This window comes from Larimichthys crocea, chromosome XII, assembly GCF_000972845.2.
Source record: "Larimichthys crocea isolate SSNF chromosome XII, L_crocea_2.0, whole genome shotgun sequence".
Classification (NCBI taxonomy): domain Eukaryota; kingdom Metazoa; phylum Chordata; class Actinopteri; family Sciaenidae; genus Larimichthys; species Larimichthys crocea.
The window spans coordinates 20,071,907-20,089,374 of NC_040022.1; the positions used below are offsets into that span (position 1 = coordinate 20,071,907).

Sequence of the window (17,468 nt, forward strand, 5' to 3'; positions counted from 1 at the left end):
GACAGGAAATGGCCAATAAACGCAGCTCCAAGCCGAAGCTGGAGGAAGCTTCTCCCACCTGGATGCTACTCTCCACCGTGGATCTCCCAAAAATAGAGGATACAATACCGGGCAGGTGCTTTGGAGCAAAGTACATTTTGACCGACATGTAGCGCCGCGAGCTGGACCAATCACCGCCGGGGCCGCACACTCTGCCGAAGGAAACGAACGGACGCGTGCACGAGTACGCCGCGCGGTCACGTCGTAGGCTCTTCTGTCACGAGCTTTATCCAAGCGGCGGAGTGGAGGCTGGAGAATTAGAGCGGACATCAATTATACAGGACAGCTTATTTCGCTCATTTAGTGCGTGTTCGACAGAACAGGGCGTCGTTCAGCTCGCTGCTTGGCAGTTAAGACTCTCCGCTGAGTGTTTCCGGTCAGCCGGTGATGTATTCCAGCGTTTGAACGATATTGCTAGCCAGCTAGCTAGCTAGCTGTGAAGCTAGCTTTACGGTGCGTGACTCGAAGTAACTTAACGTTCTGCTCCCGAAGGTTATTTTCATTAGCACGTCCGACTGCAGTTACCAGAAGGACATCCAAACAGTCGGTGTTTGTAACTTTGGTTAGTGAATATTGTCGGTGTGCGCGCGGAGCTCCTAATCCTAGCTAGATAAGGATTGAATGAAATAACGTTAGCTCGCCATAGCCAGCGGAAACGAGCCAGTTACCAGGGATAACGTGAAATTCTCCTGCTGCTGCTGCTTCATCCACCACATCCAGCTAATCTAGCGAATGCTATCGGAGCTCGCCCCGCACAGGCACACTGTGAAGTCGATCATAGAGCTGGAGTAGACGGATAGACCTGCGAAGAAGCTAGCTACTACCAAACGTCAAGTTGGCCGTCTTCCAGTCCAGTCCAGTCCAGTGTGAGAAGCTGACCGACGTCAGTTCAATTCTACGGATAAGGCCGGAGTGAGGACGGAAAGCTGCGAACATGCCGGCGGTGTCGAAAGGAGACGGAATGCGCGGATTAGCGGTTTTCATCTCGGACATCAGAAACTGTGAGTGCCGTTTTTTCCATTGGACCTGCTCATTTGTGTAACGTTCATCTGACGCCATTAGCATCGGACATGAGTGGAGTTGCTGCTTGCTGTACCCTTTACGTGCTGTAGTAAAGTGACGTGGGGGCACCAAAGCGTACCGAGCTGATCGCCTCCTTTACCGGCCGATAATTACTCAGTAATGTCACAGTTCATACTCAGATGCTGCCTGCCGGTAACACGAGCCTTTTATCAGTACCAATGATCTGCTGTGCTGCATGCAGAAGACGGGGCCTTGTGTTTTTCAGATGCTGTCATTTCAGTCAAACGGAGAGCAGAAACATCTGGGCAGGATTGGAAATCCAGATGTCTACACTGATCTAGAAAGAGGAAGTTCGTTTTAAAGTTGACAGCGGCCTTAATGTCATTATTTTAAGATGACAGCACGGAGGTCCTGCAGGCAGGAAGACCTCGACCTGAACCCCCTGCCATAATGCAACAATGAGTTACATAAGGCACTGTGCAATGAAAAATATCTAACATTAGGTAACATACTTTGCATACATTTTCAGCATCCTGGTGTGAGTAATTGTATAGAGTTATTTATAGTTATTATAATGGAATGTGAGAAAGTTGAAGATTCAAACTACTGGCAGATTGAAGTAGAAGTACACCTAGATCTATACATAAGTTTGGACATGTATGTATGGAATTGAAAAAGGGTTCCATGTAAAAATGATGATGAATGATGTCATCTTTGTAAAAAAAACAAAATAAAAATAGTATTTAGGGCTGCACGATATGGCCTATAACCAATATCTCGATATTTTTAAGCTATATCGCGATACACGATATATATCTCTATTTTTATTTCTCCTGTAAATCACTATGAATGTTAATTTCAACCCTTTGATGCAAAAAATAACATCAGTATGATGATTCAAGTAGACCCTTCTATTGGATTAGTAACGGCTGCGTCCTTTGCCCTGCGTCAACTCACACCGGGCGCGTCTTGGCAGCGCAGCGAGCCGCCGTATTCACGCGATAATCCTCCGATAAACTGTGTATAAAGAATACAACAACAAACAGCTGACTTTGCTTCTCCAACGTGGAGGAGATTATAAAAAGCATCTGTTGTGTCATAAATGATTGTGTGATGTTCCACTTCAACAATTAGTCTCTCATCGTCCATGTTGAGACCCTTTGATCGATCTTTGATCACCTGGTGCCACCGGTCATGACCTAACGTTGATGTGAAGTTGTGATAAGCTACATGAACTGCGTATTGTATTTTATTTTGAAAGGGGGCGGAAGTTTATTACGTTGATTCTGTGTCGGATTTCCTGTCTGGTGCGATCTGCTCTCTTGAAATTTATGAGGTTTAGCAGCGGCTCGCGTCAAAAATAGAAATGCTACGGAAAACTCGCGCCGTGGCACGGAGAGCCTATGGTCTGCTGAGGCGCGCCCTGTGTGAGTGCTCTCATTGACTAGACGAGCAGCGATCTGCTCCGGTGACCGCGGCGCGGCCCTCCGGCGTGAGTGGGCCTTGTCTCTCCTCGCTTAATACAAAACGTACGCATGCGCGCATGGGGATTTTTCTGGGTGGGCGGGGAAGTGTGCTGCGTGCTGTGAGGAGCACCAGGAGTGAGTGACACAGGCAAAACTCCGGGGAATTAAAGGCCGACGGCTTAAAACATTTACGTGACAAGTACTCGATGGTCGCGATATAGTCATTTAATACATCTCACGTAGAACAAGCCGCGATATATCGAGTATATTCGATATATCGCCCACCCCTAATAGTATTATAGTTTAATTAATAATGGTTACTATGAATGTAATGTGATTAAATAAATAAGAAGTCATCTGAATGGAACTAAATAAACCAAAAATAAGGCTAATAAGTGAGAAAAGAAGCAGTGTCCTCGTTTAGCATCTTCTTGTATCTGGAAAGGTTCACCTAGTCTAGTCTTATTTTTGCGACGTCTTTATGCAGTAGAGCACCACCTATTGTACATTCAGCCGCATGAAGCAGTGGTTGCAGGGCCTTGTGGTCTTGTTCTGTGCTGTTTCTGTACCAGATGGTGATGTTCCCTGTCAGCATATGCTCAGTGCTGCACAAGTATATACTCCTCAAACATCAGAGGCTCTGCCCTGCCTTTCTCACCACAGCACAAAGGTCAGGCCCCTGGTAATGTCTACTCTGTCTGCTGAGGACCTGTCTATTCTCAGGGATATTGAGGACTTCATTCCTCCCCCAAAATCCACCATGATCACAGTCTTGCTGACGTTCAGGAGGAGGTTTTTGTGTTGACACCAGTGAGTCAGGATAGCTGCTTCCTTCAGATAGACCTTTTCATTGTTTACAGTGATCAGGCCCACCACAGCTGAGAACCTGACAGTCGGAGTCAAAAATGGCTACACAGTGTGTGTGTGTGTGTGTGTGTGTGTGTGTGTGTTGTGTTTGTATTTACTGGAACATTGGAGTCTCAATTCAATGTAATCATTTTCATGATATTTATGAAATAGATGTCTTAAAAATCTATTTTAAAAAATACCCGAAAAACACACTTTAAAATGATACGGCAAAAATGTCTGAGAGTTGACAAATATGTTGGACGGCCAGAGAGACTGAGGGCATTGTAACATCACAACTATAACAGCAGTACATTTTAGGACTGGTAAACTAATATTCGAATTTCGAATATGATAAAAATATGTATATTCGAACGTAAAAATGAATATTCGAATATTTACTATTTGCTCAGGGCAGCGCGCGCATTGATTCTCCTCCGTTGTGTCCCATGGTGCGTCCCTTACTGACCTGTAGGCTAGCTATCTGCAGTCACGTGACACAACAAGGAAGCACCCCATCCCGCTCCCCACCTCAATGAAGAGCAGGCTACACACCAGTGATCCCGATGAGCAGTACAGTTTTGCATAAATTACACTGAAGTTACACTAAATGTAACATGTTGAACATGACGCTTGGATTTAGTTTGAAGACCGAAAATAAATCAGCGTTTGACTACCACTGGTCGTTTTTCTTGACATTTGGCAGTGCAACGCCCTCTGTTGGATATAACGGGGTACTGTTACAATACTGTTACAAGTCCTATTCTCCGCGGGGGGGGAAATAATTAATTAATTAATTAATTAATTAAGAATATTCGAATATATTCGATATTCGGACCATTTTTTAAGACTAATATTCGAATTCAATTTCTGGGGAATGTTACCAGCCCTAGTACATTTGCCTACTAATGATAATAATAATATCAATAATATTATCAAGCAGGACCACAGGAGCAGCAGGCAGAACCATGATCCATGAAAAGAGCAAGAAAAATGTAGTAAAGTAATGGAACATGAATGTGTCCAGATTCATGCAGAATATAGCTAGCACATCGACCTAATGTCACTGTTATCTGCTGACATCAAACTCAGAGCAGAGAACAGGTTTGCCTGACTGATGTTCCTGCAGTTTGTTGTCATGGTGACTGGACGCTTCATTCTCTGATAGAAGTTGGAAACCTCGACATCTGCTTTGACATTTGGGGAGACGGGGCAAAAGAATCCTACAGACTGTATGGTACTTGTTAATATACAGTCATATTGAGCCTGATATATCATTTATGTGCTTGGCTCTAAAGAGCAGTTGATACGTAGAAGTTGTTGGGTAAACGCAGGTGACTGTAAGCACTGTAAATACAGGTTAGTCCTGTAATCATCCATTGTGTATAGCTGAAGACTGGATATGATAACACTGAGGAAATATACATTTATATGAATATTAATCAGCTCCAGTTCATTTGATCTGCAGCCAGAGAAATCTGAACTCACTTGCACCTTTTTACATATTCGAATACACTCATTGAATCTGAAGCTGTAAAGAAACATGTGGCTTTTGTGACACTGCAAAATATGAAGTCATTCTATAGTCAGGTCCATCATGTCCATATTTTAAATTCCTGCACTGTAACACTTCCTTTCTTATCAGGTAAGAGCAAGGAAGCAGAGATAAAGCGCATCAATAAAGAGCTGGCCAACATTCGCTCCAAGTTTAAAGGCGACAAGGCTCTGGATGGTTACAGCAAGAAAAAGTATGTCTGCAAGCTGCTCTTCATCTTCCTCCTTGGCCATGACATTGACTTTGGACACATGGAGGCAGTCAACTTGCTGAGCTCCAACAAGTACACAGAGAAACAGATCGTAAGTCTTCCACTGCTTTTCTGTGTGTGTGTGTGTGTGTGTGTGTGTGTGTGTGTGTGTGTTTGATTTGACTATACTTGAAACTGAATTTTCCAACATGACTGAGAGGCCAGTTTAGGATTAGATTTTTTTTTTTTAACTTTAACTTCTGATTAGAAAATAATAGTTGATTGCACAGTGTAATAGCTGTAGAATAATGATACCCTCTGTGTTTAGATTGCCTCACATTCATTATGCCAGTCTGTCTGCCAGTGGCACTATATTTCTTACAAGACTTTACCAGACTAATACATAAACAACATATATTGACGAAATGAATGAACTAATTCAGGTGTTATATTTCCTAATGTTTTTTTTTCTGACATTAACGTTACTACACCTTCCACCCTGACACCAACCCCTGCTATACATTTCTTAACTTTACTTAACAGATTTTGTCTGTTTCCAAATTTAGTATAAAATTTTGACAACTTCAGTGAACATGCTTCTTTCTTTTCTCTTATGTTCAGAGTGGAGTTGAGCTCTGAGGAAAATGGACAGCTTACAACCTACATGTCAGATGTTTTACCTGTAAGACTGATATTGTAATGATCATGTTCATATAGTGTGATGGGATCTCCACACAGTCAGAGAAATAAGTAGAACACAACAGTGTCTGTCATGGTTGGTGGCTGACACTGTGAGGTTGTGCCATGTCTGGTCCAAAAGGAGTTTAGCCGACTTTGCTAACATTCATTAGAGCAGAGGCATGTCACACTGCTGCATCACGTTTCCATCATGGCCAGTTTTGTAGTGTGGTAATGTTGAAAATAAACAGCCTGCCATGTGAATCAATGTGACTGAATAATTTCAGTCAGTACTCAAAGCTACTCCTGCTCTATTGAAGCACACCACAGTCAAAGTTTGACCGTCTGCCTTTGTTGACAGAACTAGAGATCAATGACCTGTGTTTTACCATCCACATGCCGGCCACAATCACATCCCTGCTGCATATCAGCTAGTAGACAGTATTGTTTTATACTGACACATGAAGATACAATGTCACACATTGACCAAAATGGTGAAAGTTTGCTCTGAATGTTAAAGCGGAACATATTCCTCAGCCTCTGCCACTATTTCCTGATTCTGTATGGTGAGCCGTTTTTTCAGGAAAAGTAAATGTTGAGTAAGCAGAAAAATGTTGAGTCAGGATCTCTATTTCAAGTGACAAAACAACAGAACTGCTCATGGGACAAAAATGATGGATTATTTCACATTGACTGTTGTTCTTTCAATAACTGAATTTAGGTAGTTCTATCAAAGCTCTGACTTTCTGGATCTGTATGATTGCTGTACCAAATAACAAAACAAAAACAGTTAATCTCAACAGCATACTTTATGCTTAATGACTCTGCAGGCTGAAAAAATACTGATGTTTTTGGTCCCACCTTCTGGTTGATGTGGAATTAGCTCTTACCTTCGCTTCATCGAGTCAGCATAGGTTCACGATGTCAAGACTGCCGTGATAGGGGCTTGATTTGGCCAATTCTGGAACCTGACCCATTTATGTCAATGACTGTAAACTATACAACAGCCCTCTATATACTGCAGTCAGTACAGTTCAACAGTCCAGTTACCAAAATCAGTATTTTAAGTTAACAATGCAATTTCACCAAGAACATCAGAACCTTTATGAAGGTTGGCTTTATTACTAAACTGTTGCATTAGACTGCATACGTTTTAGCATGATGGGCGTCAACTGGACACTGGTTGTTTTTATTATCATAAATATTGTGACATGACATACTCACTGTACATTATATGTTTGTCTTGTACATTGGTGACCTCTTTTCATGTCTGTCACTGCAGGGCTACCTGTTCATTTCAGTGCTGGTAAACAGCAACAGTGAGTTGATCCGTCTGATCAACAATGCCATCAAGAACGACCTGTCCAGCCGCAACCCCACCTTCATGTGCCTGGCGCTTCACTGTATTGCGAATGTGGGAAGCCGTGAGATGGCTGAAGCCTTTGCCAGCGAGATCCCTCGGATTCTGGTTGCTGGGTGAGTGAGTGAAGTGCATAACAATCTTCCTTATCTGTCCTTTTATTATGTTCTGCTGTGCACGATGAAGCCAAAAACATGTCAAAACATTTACACTGCATGACTTCACTTAACTGTTTGTAACGTGAATGTGATTGTCCACAGTGATACGATGGACAGTGTGAAACAGTCAGCTGCCCTGTGTCTGCTGCGCCTCTATAAGACCTCTCCTGACTTGGTGTTGATGGGCGAGTGGACGTCACGTGTGGTGCACCTGCTCAACGACCAACACATGGTGAGAATGTAGTTACATGTTGACGCCTTGTTGTACCTGCATGTAGAGTTGTCAGAGATTCAATGATTTGTATTAAAAAGACTAGTATATATGTATATGAGTTAGATTATTAATTATCTTGTTGTGTGTGTGTTTCTGTCTTTAGGGTGTGGTGACAGCAGCCATCTCTCTCATCACTTGTCTGAGCCAGAAGAATCCAGATGAGTTCAAGACCTGTGTTTCCCTGGCTGTTTCTCGACTCAGCAGGGTCTGTGTTTGTGTGTGTGTGAGTGAGTGAATGAGTGATTGAGTGTGTGTGAAAACAGCATTGTCATTTATCAAAGGTGGGCTTCCCAGGTGGATAAACAGTTGATTGATGAACCTTGTTAGTGTGGGCCATAAAAGATGTTGTGATACAAGTACATTTATTTCTAAGCCAATTAAAGACAGTCTGCAAAACACTTGAAACCACGCTTACATGGCTCTAATACTGCAGTTTCATCATTCTTCTTTATTAGCAAAAAGACAATTGTAAGGTTGCTAACATTCCAACAAACACTGAAGTGCAACATCTACAAAATGACACCTGCAACAATTGCTGCTGATGGGTTGATAGGACGAGAGGCATCTCATGGCAGAACTCCTGACTGTCAAATCAGTCCATTCATGAGACTGTTCTATGCAAAATTGTCCAGTAAAATTAAAACATGATGGACATTATCATCAAAACTGTGAATCACATTCGGTTTGTGAATCGCTGTCTGATCCTGTCATTTGGCAAAAGTGGCCCCCAGGCAAAGCAGGTTCAGGATCTGTGCTGTACACACTGTTCATCTTGTTCAGGTTCACTTTTGAGTCGCCATAAGTCCTAAAAAGAATTGTGTTGGTTCTTCAGATTGTGTCGTCGGCCTCCACTGACCTTCAGGATTACACCTACTACTTTGTCCCAGCACCGTGGCTCTCCTGCAAGCTTCTGCGCCTGCTGCAGTGCTACCCTCCACCAGAAGATGGCGCTGTCAAGGGCCGTCTGGTAGAATGTCTGGAAACCATCCTCAATAAGGCCCAGGAGCCACCAAAATCCAAGAAGGTGCAGCACTCCAATGCCAAGAATGCTATCCTGTTTGAGGCTATCTCACTTATCATCCACTATGACAGGTGAGCATCAATCTCACAACATAATATAATCCATGAAGTGAGCAGGGTAACCGCTTTCAGTGGATGTAAATATTTCAATAAGATATTAATTGTTATGTGATTATGTCTATGGTGGGTTATTGTGGGTTTAACACATGCATATTCACAGTTAGATTATTGCAGGACAGTCTTAAAGGGATAATTTTGACTTTTTCAAAGTGTGTTTTATGACGTACTTATCCATAGTCAGTGTGTTACCTGCAGAGGATGGTGGTCAGCATGCCTTCAGTTTGGAGAAGCAGACAGAAGGATCAGCACAGAAGCAGAGAAAAGCACTGTTGTGGACAGAGTCAGACAGTTTTAGCTACAAGAAAAGAAGAGCCTAAAAAAATCTGTTTAGGTTGTATTAAGAATGTCAGACGGCCCTTTTCCTTGGCACTAACTGTAGAATTGTTTTCCTTCGCATAAGCTGCGTGGCACACTGTATCACACCACAGATCAGCTGTTTGGGTCACAAAGTTGTGAGATCAGTCTGAATGGAAACTTCATGTTTCAAAAGATGGTGCGGGCTCCAGGCTGTGTGATCCAAATAGCTTATCTGCAGTGCAGTTGGGCTAATGCGTAGAAATAGAAGTTCTGCAGATACTAACCACCAGGCTATTCTAGAAGTAAGCTTTGCTTTCTGTTCTGCAGTGAGCCAAACCTGCTGGTGCGAGCCTGTAACCAACTGGGCCAGTTCCTGCAGCACAGAGAGACTAACCTGCGCTACCTGGCTCTGGAAAGTATGTGTACTCTGGCCAGCTCCGAATTTTCCCATGAAGCCGTCAAGACACACATCGAGACCGTGATCAACGCCCTCAAGGTGGTACCTCACACTTTGAACTAATGATGGTCACTCAGCAAACATTAGGCTTAAGCAATGTTTTGATTGTTTCAGTTGTTCAGTACTGGTACTGCAGCACAAGCAATTGCAAGTGGTCCTGTTGTCATTTTGTCTAAAAGGGCCCAAACTGGTCAGCAGCACATGACAATCCTCACATAGTTCTGCACTTTGCTACTGTTTGTCTTTCTGTGTCTCTGCAGACTGAGAGGGATGTGAGTGTTCGACAGAGGGCAGCGGATCTGCTGTATGCCATGTGTGATCGCAGCAATGCCAAGCAGATCGTAGCCGAGATGCTCAGCTATCTTGAGACAGCAGACTACTCCATCAGAGAGGAGATGGTGGGTGTGCCAAGAAATATTTGGAGCCATGCTATATATTCTTTTTTTCCACATTTTTTTGTGACTAGATTCCTTTCCTCCTTTCTGTCAAGTGAGAACTGGTGAAGATGGCTTGTTTTCATCAGCTGCATATTGCATTGATGTGGTGCATTAAAGTTAATGCAAATGGCAGCAGTGTCCCAAATCAATCAAATCAGATTTATTTCAGATAATTTTCCAATATGTACATACCAACCGATGTCGTCTTCTTTCAGGTGCTAAAAGTGGCCATACTTGCAGAGAAGTATGCCGTCGATTACTCCTGGTATGTGGACACTATTCTCAACCTCATTCGCATTGCTGGTGACTATGTCAGCGAAGAGGTGTGGTATCGTGTCATCCAGATCGTCATCAACCGAGACGATGTGCAGGGCTACGCTGCCAAGACAGTCTTTGAGGTACTACATGAAAATGTCAAAGAGGGACACACATTGATTGAGACTGATAGAATGGTTATCAAACCACAATACTTTTTAGTACTGACCAAAATGGTGGTAGTGTATATACGTAGATATGTTTTTTAAAATAATATCTTTATTACATTTTCCAACATAAACACAAACAACAAATCTCCAGCTGCTTCTTATGTAATCTAGATTGTACAATACAGTGAGAGAAAATCGTCCTCCACATTAATAAGCTGTTGGAGTATAACTGAGAAGGCGTGGGATCTAAGTGCATGTACATACACCACATTTACCCACAGACATAAGGAAATGCTCAGTTCCATTACAATTGACAGCAATGCAGCAAATGTTGCTATAATAATAATAATGATAATGATAATGATGATGACGATGATGATGTCTGGGAATAAGGAAGAGTAATCAAAAAGAAAAATACAATAATACCAACTTTGAGAGAAAATGTTTTTAAGAAAAAAATATAAGAATTCCCCCTGATGAATATGGAAATCTATGGAGTCAGGTCTCCCTTGCCCGGATGTGGGTCACCGGGGCCCCCCCTGGAGCCAGGCCTGGGGGTGGGGCTCATTGGCGAGTGCCTGGTGGTCGGATCTTCACCCATGGGGCCTGGCTGGGCACAGCCCGAAAGGGTGACATGGGCCCCCCCTTCCCATGGGCCCACCACCCATGGGAAGGGTCTCAGGGGGCAGTTGCAAAGAGAGTTGGGCGGCAGTTGGAGGCGGGGACCCTGGCAGTACGACCCCCAGTTGCAGAAGCTGGCTCTGGGGACGTGGAACGTCACCTCTCTGGCGAGGAAGGAGCCTGAGCTGGTGCGCAAGGTTGAGAGGTACCGGCTAGATATAGTCTGGCTCGTCTCGACGCACAGTGTGGGCTCCGGAACCAGTTTCCTTGAGAGGGGTTGGACGCACTACCACTCTGGAGTTGCCCCCGGCGAGAGGCGCAGAGCGGGGGTGGGAATGCTTGTTTCCCCCCGGCTTGGCGCCTGTATGTTGGGGTTCACCCCGGTGGACGAGAGGGTAGCCTCCCTTCGCCTTCAGGTGGGGGGATGGGTCCTGACTGTCGTCTGTGCCTATGCACTGAATGGCAGTTCAGAGTGGAGGGGGTGCTGGAGAGCACTCCCTCTGGGGACTCCCTCGTCCTCCTGGGGGACATCAATGCTCACATGGGCACCGACAGTGAGACCTGGAGGGGCGTGATTGGGAGGAATGGCCCCCCTGATTTGATCCCGAGCGGTGTTCTGTTATTGGACTTCTGTGTTCGTCATGGACTGTCCATAACGAACACCATGTTCAAGCATAAGGGTGTCTATATGTGCACTTGGCACCAGGACACCCTCGGTCGCAGTTCGATGATTGACTTTGTGGTTGTGTCGTCGGACTTGCAGCCACATGTTTTGGACACTCGGGTGAAGAGAGGGGCGGAGCTTCAACTCCCACCTCCGGGAAAGCTTCACTCACGTCCCGGGGAAGGCGGGGGACATTGAGTCCGAGTGGACCTTGTTCCGTTCCTCCATTGTCGAGCGGCTTCTGCAGTGATGCGGACTCTGCACTGGTCCGTTGTGGTGAAGAAGGAGCTGAGCCGAAAGGCGAAGCTCTCGTTTTACCAGTCGATCTACGTTCCTACCCTCACCTAAGGTCACGAGCTTTAGGTAGTGACCGTAAGAATAAGATTGCGAATACAAGCGGCCCGAAATGAGCTGGACGAAGTGGCCGGGGAGAGGGAAGTCTGGGCCACCCTGCTAAAGCTGCTGCCCCCACGACCCGACTCAAACGGATAAGCGGGAGAAGACGAGACAAGAATATAAGAATAAAAATAATGAGGACCGTAACCTGCCATTCTTCCAGAAATTGTCATATGTTATCATGAACTGGATGTATATGACAGTGTGTGCTGACTGCATTCGTTTTTGGTTTTAATAGTTAATTAAGTTACATTGATATTACCTGACCATTTAAAGAAGCTGTATTTCAGACAGTTGGTCCATTTATTTTAGCCATTATTAACTTCTCCAATAGTGTTTTAAATATGCTACTGTTTACCTCTTCACCTCTCATCTCTCTTTTTTCAGTCATTTTATATCCATCCCTGAGCAGCCATTTATATCAAAGATTTTAGTCTCATAAATAAATATGAATGCTCCTTGACAAAGAGCACTGAGAGTGCTCAAGGTTACCATTGACATCCAACATTAGCCATAATTGTCTTTGACCTCAGCTCAGCCTTAAGCACAGTGGGCCATATTGTTTTAATCAGCTGTCTGAAGGTGATGGCATCAGTTAAAATAATGATGTGCTGCTGGATTGGTTCATGTCCTACTTGTTCAATAGGTTTTCATTGTAATGCTTAGAGCTGGATTCATTGGATTTTATTATTACCTTACCTAAACCATATCTATCAAGTCCTTACAAGTAAGTACAGTCGTCCCTCGCTATAACGCGGTTCACTTTTCGCGGACTCGCTGTTTCGCAGATTTTTTTCAGTGTAATTTTGCATGCTTTTTTTTTACAGCATAGTGTACAGTATGAACGTGCATTGTGTTCTGCGTACTAAATTGGCTAAGGGAGAACCACACATGTGTTCTGCGTCCTGATTAACTAAGGGAGTACTGTACAAAATGCGTGTAAAAAGGTGTATAAAAGTGTGTGGTTAGGGGTTTTACGGCCTTAAAACATGTATAATACTTGTAAAACTTACTTAGCGGATTTCGTTTTTTGCGGGTTATTTTTAGAACGTATCCCCCGCAATAAACGAGGGACCACTGTATTAACATTTATTTGACCTTAAATGAGGCTTAACTTTGACAGTTTGTCTTTTCTGTCAATATTATAACCAGGTCCAAAGCTAAAGTCAAGTCACAAGTAACACTAAAACACAAAGATAGCTGCATCAACGGTGGGGGGCCTAGCAGCATAGCAGCATAACAGGCAAGCCTATGCCTACTCAGGAAGGAGTCATGAGTCCATACACCAAGTTTTGTGTCGACTTCTTGTTTGGCAGCTTTGCTGCCGATTTGGATTGGCTGTTACGGCAAAAGAGTTTGAAGTTCAGACATGAAACTTCAACCTTGAGCCAGCCATGGTCTGAAGACCATATCTATCAAGTTTCATGTAAATTGGACAAAGTGTGTGCCCTCTGTAATCATAAGCGTGTTTTTGACAAAATTAAAATGGCTGCCAAATCTCTATGCATGTATTAGACAGTCCTTTAGCAAATGTACTGGGATGGCTGAGAATGTCAGTAAACACTGGAATCATGGTTAAAGTCCAAAGAAATATGAGCAAAAATGCAATTTTGCTAATTATAGTGCCCCCTAAAGGTCAAAGGTCACCAAAGTTCTTGGGCCTCTCAAAGAAGTGGTCATGAGTCTGTTAGAAGTTTGAAGACAAAACATCAACTGTTGCCGAGATATGGCCTCACTACCTGAATGGCGGCATCGCCGCTGATTTTGATTGGCTGCTACGGGCAAACGGAAATTAAATCCAAATCAAATCAAATCAATTTTATTTGTATAGCCCAAAGTCACAAAGTACATTTGCCTCAGAGGGCTTTACAATCTGTACAGGGAGTGACACCCTCTGTCCTTAGACCCTCGGTTCGAGTGAGGAAAAACTTGCCCACAAAAAACCCTTTTAACAGGGAAAAATGTGGAAGAAACCTCAGGAAGAGCCACAGAGGAGGGATCCCTCTCCCAGGACGGACAGACGTGCAATGGATGTCACGTGTACAGGACAAATTAACACAAACATATTGTACAATTACAATAACTGATAAAATGACAATGAATCACAATGAATGATAAAAATGATTACAGTAACAGATATGGTAGTAATAATGACAGTAATAATGCGTAGTGGACGTCATGCAGGATCACAGCAGCAGCCACAGTCCACATGATGACTTTTGTGTGGCTTGGTCTAAAGATTCTGTGTGTCAAGTCTTGTGGAAATCAAACAATCTGCATGACCTGAAATGCTTTTTGAAGGTTTTTGATAAAATTCAAAATGGTGGAAAATCCAATATGTGCCAATATGCAAATTGACACCATAGGGTTCGTTGAACTTGTCCTGATCCAAGGATTCCAACGGTACCTCATAATATAATAATAGGAAAAGCTACAAACACAATGGTTGCCTTCGCTGCTGGGCCCCCAATAAAAGATGACAACACTTGGGTCAGTTGGGTCATGGACAGCTGCTAATGTTGTGGTCCATTAGTAAGGTAAAACATTTAACCCTCATTAAGAAAGCAGTCCACCTCTACTCAGCTCGTCTGTCCTCACTGTTGTAGTGACATTGTGCTGGTTCTTTAACATGGTGTCAATTTGTCTGAAGATTTTGTAAGTTAGGACTATTATTCTTCATCAGGTTGGGTGAGATCAAAGTTGTTAAAACAGGGGTAAAATCATATGATTATTAAAACAGAACCACGCTTGTTGAGTACATTTTATTAGAATATTGTTTTTATTCCAGTCCTGTCACTAAAGCAACACCAGTTTTCGACTGACTGATGAGAACTTGGTCAGACGAGTTTACACTCCAACCCATCAATCAGCTGACTAGAAGGTGTAAAAAATATCATTTACAATATATTAATATATATTAAGAATGCTTAAGCGGTGAAGTGCTTGTCTCTTAGTTAAAGGATTTCTGCTCATCGTGGCATGTATTATATAACTTCAGAGATTCAATGTGCCTTTAGTGCTGCTGTAACTGTAAAACACTACAATAAATTCTTGTCTTCTCCAGGCTTTGCAGGCTCCTGCTTGCCATGAAAACATGGTGAAGGTTGGAGGCTACATTCTGGGAGAGTTTGGTAACCTTATTGCTGGTGACCCACGCTCCAGGTATGTTGGCTTTCAGCTGCCAAGGCACTAAGTTGACTGACAAAATGATAAATGGTGACTTTGTTTTCCTGTCATTCAGCCCCCTGGTTCAGTTTAACCTTCTGCACTCCAAGTTCCATCTGTGTTCCGTGCCCACCCGTGCCCTGCTGCTGTCAGCCTACATCAAGTTTATCAACCTATTCCCAGAGACTAAGGCCACCATCCAAGAGGTTCTGCGCTGCGACAGCCAGATCCGCAACTCAGATGTGGAACTGCAGCAACGTGCTGTCGAGTATCTGAAACTTTCTTCTATCGCGAGTACCGACGTCCTGGTTAGTTTTGATTTTAAAAAAGTCAACTCAGGTCAGGTCCAGTAATTAATGAGAAAAAAAGACATTTGCAGGGAGCACCGGTTAACATGTTATACACCTCTGTTACACTGTCACAGCCATTGAGTCCTATTCTTGCTGTCAGAGCTTGGCAGCTCCTTCTATCCAAACCCATGGCATGATTGTCCTCTCTCTCCCTCAGGCCACTGTCCTGGAGGAGATGCCTCCTTTCCCAGAGAGGGAGTCATCAATCCTGGCTAAGTTGAAGAAGAAGAAGGGGCCTGGTGCTGTTTCTGTGACAGAGCTGGAAGACAACAAGAGAGAGGGTGGCGAGTTGAATGGAGGGGGTGACCGAGGGCCAGACACAGCAGCCATGGCTGCCTCCAACGCTGTTAGCAGACTCTTTATTCAAAAAGAAACTGAATTGTTGGGTTGCTTTTAGCTGCCTTCATGCATGGTGTGACAACAGTAATACATATACAAGTTTCCTTTGTTTTCCAGTCAACCCCATCACCATCAGCAGACCTCCTCGGGATTCGTTCTGCTGCCCCCATTGGTGCTGCCCCAGCCAACGCTGGCAGCCTATTGGTGGATGTGTTTTCTGAGGCAGGGCCTGCCGCACCATCTGCTGCTGTGAATGACGACGGCTTCCTAAGGTGAAAGGTCATCTCTTGATGAGCAGATGTAGAATCAACCAGAAGTCAAAGTCCAGTATGAGTGGCTGCAATAAAGCGTGCTGTTAATGCAGTTCAGAGTAGTGCAGAAATCGCTGTGTTATGATTCAAGATTACTGAATGTGTCCCCAGGGAAAGTGCATTCAGATATGTTGAACACGGCATCATTTCACACCCTGCTTATGTCCTGACTTTAGGAGATCTTTTTCTGTATTTCATTTGAAGTGGTGTAGTGTCTACCTGAGGGGGGGCTGTTCATTTTCTGATACAGGACATGATGGGATCACTCCAGGCAAACAGAGCCTCTCATACTGGACTGGGCAAAACTGTTGTTGCTTAATGGGAAAATTCCTTGAATTGGACAGCATGTAGTGGTGTTTTCCATCTTAAACTTTTTATTGTGAATAGTTGTGGTGTTCGTAATGTGTTTGTGCTGTTAGACTACTGTGCAAACTAGCTGTAATGTGTCTGTGCTGGCTCTGTCTTTCTTTGCTCTATCTTTCTGTTATTTGGACCTGTCAACCTGGAGACATTGGTAGTCAGATATAGGGCTGTTATTGTGGTTAACCACAATAATGAAATACTGTGATATTGACAAGGCAGTGTCAGGGAACAGCAAGCAGCCGCCACAACTGCATGTGACGTCCCATCAGGTTCAGTCTTTGAACATTTTCAGACAGAAAAGCGGCTCAGTGCAGCTAGACTCAGACTGGAAACTCAACATAGCAGAGAGAGTTCTCCCTCTGCTACTCAATATGCTCCAATTCACAGAATCCCACAATCCAATCAGAATTTAGCATCAGCACCAGCATTCCAACATTGCACAGGAAAGTGTGATAATGCCTGTTCTCAGCTGTCCTCTTGGTCATGACTCATGAAGCCTAATGATATTCTGTTCCATTGTTTAGCTGCAATCAAAGATTTTGCTCTTTTATAACCAGCATGATGTCATCAGGAAGGAGGTGGTAGGGACTAACTTCAGAGAACAAGAATTCAAACAAACAGTGGTGTGTATCATACTGGCTGTCTCGTGTTCGGAAAAGCCTAAAAGAGGAAATTAAAAACAACAGCAACCGTCCCTCTGTTTTTACAGACAGTTGTGTGATGTAGAGCGAGGCAGGCAGCGTCATAGAGCAAGTCATTTGTAAGACTGTATAAAACATGACTATAGTCATCGTGACATCACACATACAGTGTGTGTTTTTGTCCACTGTTATACACTAGACGGAGGGGTAAATGAATCATTTGTCATGCAGATGGCCTGTGTGTTTACGAGGCCTGTGTGTTTACTACATATA

At 43.7% G+C, this 17,468-nt stretch overlaps 1 protein-coding gene across 3 annotated transcripts in view; it reads left to right on the plus strand.

Annotated features, from left to right (window-relative positions):
- The first annotated feature begins 209 nt into the window (after window positions 1-209).
- Window positions 210-17,468, plus strand: part of ap2a1 (adaptor related protein complex 2 subunit alpha 1) — a 26,819-nt gene continuing 9,560 nt past the window's right edge. The window contains exons 1-13 of one of the 3 annotated variants that reach the window (XM_010754257.3): window positions 210-1,040; window positions 5,020-5,231; window positions 7,080-7,273; window positions 7,418-7,547; window positions 7,693-7,794; window positions 8,422-8,681; window positions 9,354-9,522; window positions 9,744-9,881; window positions 10,136-10,318; window positions 15,091-15,188; window positions 15,268-15,499; window positions 15,699-15,887; window positions 15,998-16,152. In XM_010754257.3, coding sequence (XP_010752559.1) covers window positions 974-1,040; window positions 5,020-5,231; window positions 7,080-7,273; window positions 7,418-7,547; window positions 7,693-7,794; window positions 8,422-8,681; window positions 9,354-9,522; window positions 9,744-9,881; window positions 10,136-10,318; window positions 15,091-15,188; window positions 15,268-15,499; window positions 15,699-15,887; window positions 15,998-16,152 — 2,129 coding nt within the window. In that variant the 5' untranslated portion in view covers window positions 210-973. The remainder of the gene's footprint in view (window positions 1,041-5,019; window positions 5,232-7,079; window positions 7,274-7,417; window positions 7,548-7,692; window positions 7,795-8,421; window positions 8,682-9,353; window positions 9,523-9,743; window positions 9,882-10,135; window positions 10,319-15,090; window positions 15,189-15,267; window positions 15,500-15,698; window positions 15,888-15,997; window positions 16,153-17,468) is intronic. The other 2 variants (XM_010754258.3, XM_010754259.3) reach the window with 2 other exon arrangements.